A 5,000-nucleotide genomic window follows, 5' to 3' on the forward strand; every position below is an offset into this window, starting at 1 on the left:
ATAAATAGATCGATAGAGATAGATAGATAGATAGAAAGATAGATAGATACATAGATAAAGATAAATAAATAAATATATATATAGAATAAATAAATCAAAGATAAAAGAAAGAACGAAAAAAAATGAAGCGATTAGAATGTGCTGCTCATTTGAATGTATTTGGAATGACTGAATGGCTGATCTGCTAATAGACTCATTGGATTAATATGTAAGTGGTTTATTCCAAGATTAAATCCGAATTCAGATTGTAAGCGGAAATTGCGGTAATGCCAATAATAACATATTTATCACTTGATCTGTCTCCTGAATACTAAATAACAGAGCTTATGCTAGCAAATGCGATTTATTTGTCTGTCTTCAAACATTTTTTTACTTCTCTCTCTCTCTCTGTTTCTGTTCATTCTTTTTCTCTCTCTGTCTCTGTCTATCCCACACATCTATCTGTCTATCTGTCTCTTTCATATCTAGAATTGTCATCTATCCATCTGTCCTTCAATATCTATCTATCCATCTGCCGTCTCGAAAAAAAAAATCTATCCATTTTCCTATCTCCCATGTATCATTCGCTATCTCTATTTCTTTGCCGCTATTCCTCGTCCTTTATTTTATTCTCTCTCTCTCTCTCTCTCTTTCTCTCTTCCTCTTTCCGCGCAAGAAATGCGGAAATTGCATCCTTCACTATTCATTAGTAATCTAATTACCGTGAAACTCGAGCCATTATTTTTTTTCTTCTTTTTCTCTCTTTCTTTTGATTTTTTTCTTACTCTGTCTTCTATTGTCGACTTCCATTCTTTCATTCGAATTCTCAGACAGAAAACGGGACGATCCTAATTCAAATCGCGATCAGTAACGGTTTTTTTAAAAGAATGCATCTGAACTGCGTTTCGAATTTTCATCGAGTATTCTTCAGAACTTATTCTAGGGGAGGGGGGGGGGAGGGGGCGGAGAGGATATGATCTATTTTATTGAAAGAAAGAAAAAATAGGATTTTTTTTTTTTTTTTGAGATAATGGCACCTCTTTTCTTTCTTCTTTCTTGAATTATGACTTTTATTTCTATTTCTTTAATTTTTCTCCTGTCTTTCTTATTTTCCTTTTCACTCCTTCCCGCGCTACTTCCGTAATCATTTTCTTTTCTCCTCCACTTTTCTTATTTTTCTCCTCCTTTCCCTCTTCCTCCTCCTTCTTCTTCGCCACCTCATCATCATCATCCTCTTACTGCTCCTCCTCCTGCTACCCGTGTCCCTCCTCCTCCTTCTTCCTCCTCTTCCTCTTCCCTTACTGCTCCTTCCCCATCTATTCCTTCTTTACTATCCTCCTTTTCCTTCCTCTTCAAAGATCAGGAAAGGAAAGGGACACCCCCGTTATCATCATTATCATCATTATTATCTACATAATCATCATCATCATCATCATTCTAGATATTATCTTTAAATCTTAGGTAGTCACCATATCAATCTTTCTCGATTTGTATTTATTCCCAATTGTGAAACAGATATTCGATGCTTGAAAAAATATGAATTGTCGACAAAGGCTTGTTGTTGAAGCTCCATTGTTAAAGAAATGTCAAAGATAAATAAATGAAAGAAAGAGGAAAAAATAGCCGTCCTTTTACTGGTTATTATCAAACCTTGACCTTCCATCTTTAAATAACTAAAATCAAATCCGATATTCTTTCATTTCTTCCTCAATTTAACTATATTGCGTTTTATTTTCTAGAAATCATAAACTTGTTTCGTTATTCTGTGTTTTGTACATCAAACCTGGACAAGCATATATTTTATAATTAATTTCTCGCTCTATCATCCTAATATTATTATTTCTAACATTAAACAAACCTCTTTTCCTATTTCTTTTCTTTCTATTTCTATAACATAAGACTTAAGCATAAACGTACAAATTCAATACAAACAACTTGAGAAAAACTAAACTATTTTTCGCTTTTGTTCTCCGTCAATACGAAGAACGTGTGAACAAAGTTAGACCACCTCTCTCGCTCCTCCTTTTCTATGACTTAAACGTAAAAAAAAAGTTTATTTAATACGTGATGCGCGATCTTTCGTTCCCGACTTCGTTCAAGTTCAAGTCTCCCGAACTTAGCAAGGTCAAAGGGCAAGAGGAAAAAAGTTAGGATATGTACAGAAGCGACAGTGAGTGAGACCTTGAGTCTGCGTTGCTCTCTCCTTCGTTTTTTTCTTGTTTCATTTCGTTTTGGTGTATTTCTTTACGTCGTGCTGTGTGTCTGTTTGTTGTTCTTCTTTTTTCTTCCCTGTTTGTGTGTCTTTGTTTCTATCGTTGTCTCTTTCTTGCTTTCTCTCTCTCTCATTGTTTCTTGTTCTCTCTCTCATCGGTTCTTGCTCTCTCTCTCTCTCATTGTCTCTTGTTCTCTCTCTCTCTCTCTCTCTCTCTCTCTCTCTCTCTCTCTCTCTCTCTCTCTCTCTCTCTCTCTCTCTCTCTCTCCCTCTCTCTCTCTCTCTCTCTCTCTCTCTCTCTCTCTCTCTCGTGCGCTCTACTCTAGTTTCTCCCTTTTCTCTTTCCTCTCTCGCCTTGCTCCTCCTCCGTTCAATTCCATCATTTATCTTATACTCCTTTCCTAATCCTTTCTATTGCCTCCTCTCCTTCCTCCTACCTCTTCCTGGAATCAAGAGTTCATTCTGCCCTTCTTCCCTTTCTTTCTCTTCTCTTCTTCTTCCTTCCTCTCCCATTTTTGCCTCAACACTACGTTTATTCACGTCTTTTCATGCCTTTTTTCATAATGATATGTGGCAGTGATTGAATCATATAATATTATATACAATGACAGTTATTTGTATTATCAATTATTAATTATAACATTTTTAATAATAGTTCATTGTTTACATTACATATAATGATTATCAGTTATAATATATATGATGATAGTTATTTGTATCAAATTACATATGATAATGACGTTCAGTTATAACATATACAATAATAGTTATTTGTATTATATAATATATACAATAATAGTTATTTGTATTATATAACATATGTTAATATTCATTAATGATAATTAGTATGATATGATTAATTGTCAAGATCACTATGATGACTATATAATTTCGTCTCATGTTTCCTCTCCTTATGTAAATTATTTTCATTACCAAAAAGTGAATACAAATCTGAATAACAGAAAGTAACAGTGGTTATATTTTTTGCGAAAAGTATGTGTGCTTTATCTTTAATACTTTTTAATTTTCGCATATATATTTTTTTTTCAATGATTGATAAATATATAAATAAAAACTTTGACTAGAGAATATATGACCATATTCTTTGACTGATCTCATGTTTATATGATGTTATTATTCTTTTTTAATCAAGTTTTTAAGAAGAGAAAAAATATCATGCAAGCTTCTCTTCTCTCATTCCCTCCCTCCCTCTCTCTCTTTTTCTCTCTCTCTCACCATCTCCCTCTCCCTCTCTCTCTCTCTCTCTCTCTCTCTCTCTCTCTCTCTCTCTCTCTCTCTCTCTCTCTCTCTCTCTCTCTCTCTCTCTCTCTCTCTCCTCTCTCTCTCTCTCTCTCTCTCTCTCTCTCTCTCTCTCTCTCTCTCTCTCTCTCTCTCTCTCTCTCTCTCTCTCTCTCTCTCACCCTCTCTCTCTCCTCTCTCTCTCTCTCTCTCTACCCTACTCTTTATTTTCATCATGCAGTAATCATACTAAGACGTTTGCTTTTTGTCTAAAAAAATGGTTTTCTCTCTCTCTTTTTCACTGTTCGAAACACTCTTTGAAACGTGGCACCGGACCGTAGCATTGTAATGGGAGTCTTGGGTCTCATCACCCGGCATTATGTCTCCCCCCTCTCCCCCTACCCCCCGGTGGGAAAGGAAGAGAGGAAGGGTAGGAAAGGAGAAGTAGGTAGGAAAGGAGGGAGGAAGGGAGGGAGAGCAGGAAAGGAGAAGTAGGTAGGAAAGGAGGGAGGAAGGGAGGAAGGGTAGGAAAGGAGAAGTAGGTAGTAAGGGAGAGAGGAAGGGAAGGAGGAAGGGTAGGAAAGGAGGGAGGAAGGGAGGGAGGGGAGGAAAGGAGAAGTAGGGAGGAAAGGAGGGAGGGAGGGAGGGAGGAAGAGAGGGAGAGTAGGAAAGGAGGGAGGGTAGGAAAGGAGAAGTAGGTAGGAAGGGAGGGAGGAAGGGTAGGAAAGGAGAAGTAGGTAGGAAGGGAAGAGAAGAGGTGGGAAAGAAATAGGTAGAAAGGGAAGGAGGAAGGGTAGGAAAGGAGTAGGGAGGGAGGAGAAAGGATAGATGAATAAGGAAAGTAGGAAGGGACGTGGGAGAGAGAGTGAAAAGAGGTAGAGAAGTGAGAAGAGGTAGAATGGAAGGATTAAAGAGGAAAAGGAGAGAAGGAGGAGAGGAAAAAGTGAAAAGAGAGGGCGGAGGGAAGGAGGAGAGAGGGCGGAGGAAAGAAACAGAAAGAGCGTGAGTGAAGAACGATGGAGAAAGAACGATTAGAAACTGAAGGAGAGATAAATACAGAAGAGCGAGAAAAGAGAGAGAGAGAAAGTGAGTGAATTTAGGTGAAGGGAAAAAGAGAGGCATGGAATATGAAGGAGGAATAGATTGATAGATAGCGATTGCGAGACATAGAAGGAGAGCATAACGATCGACAAACACAGAGAGGAAAGTAAGACAGAGAGAGAAAAAATCAGATAAAAGCTAGAAGAACAAGAACACACATGGCAGAATTAGATAGAAAAGAGAAAGCAAAGAGAATTACCAAGAGACGGACACACCAGACACCGTACACCCAACACCACCCACCACTCCGACCGCCGCCCAGACATTACTCACCCGCTCCTTATATCCATTCTGGTGTGGAATGTCCAGATTTCGCTTCTCCTCATACCACCCGAAAGCCGAGCCGACAGCGAGCGTAGCCACCACAGCGAGCACGAGGAAGAGCACGACGCCCGCCCCGATCTTGCCGTTTCTCGAGACTTCAGCGGCCATCTTGAGTGCTAGTTACGTACACGTGGGGCGTGCGGGG

General features: G+C 38.7%; 1 protein-coding gene across 1 annotated transcript in view; it reads right to left on the minus strand.

Moving 5' to 3' along the window:
- Positions 1 to 5,000, minus strand: part of LOC113804176 (collagen alpha-1(XVIII) chain) — a gene marked incomplete at its 3' end in the record, with an annotated part of 54,741 nt that overhangs the window by 49,524 nt on the left and 217 nt on the right. Inside the window, 1 exon segment of the mRNA XM_070144775.1 lies at positions 4,805 to 5,000. This exon segment is cut by the window's right edge and continues 217 nt beyond it. Within this exon segment, the coding sequence (XP_070000876.1) occupies positions 4,805 to 4,963 (159 nt within the window).

Source organism: Penaeus vannamei, chromosome 32 (genome assembly GCF_042767895.1).
Source record: "Penaeus vannamei isolate JL-2024 chromosome 32, ASM4276789v1, whole genome shotgun sequence".
Taxonomy (NCBI): Eukaryota; Metazoa; Arthropoda; class Malacostraca; order Decapoda; family Penaeidae; genus Penaeus; species Penaeus vannamei.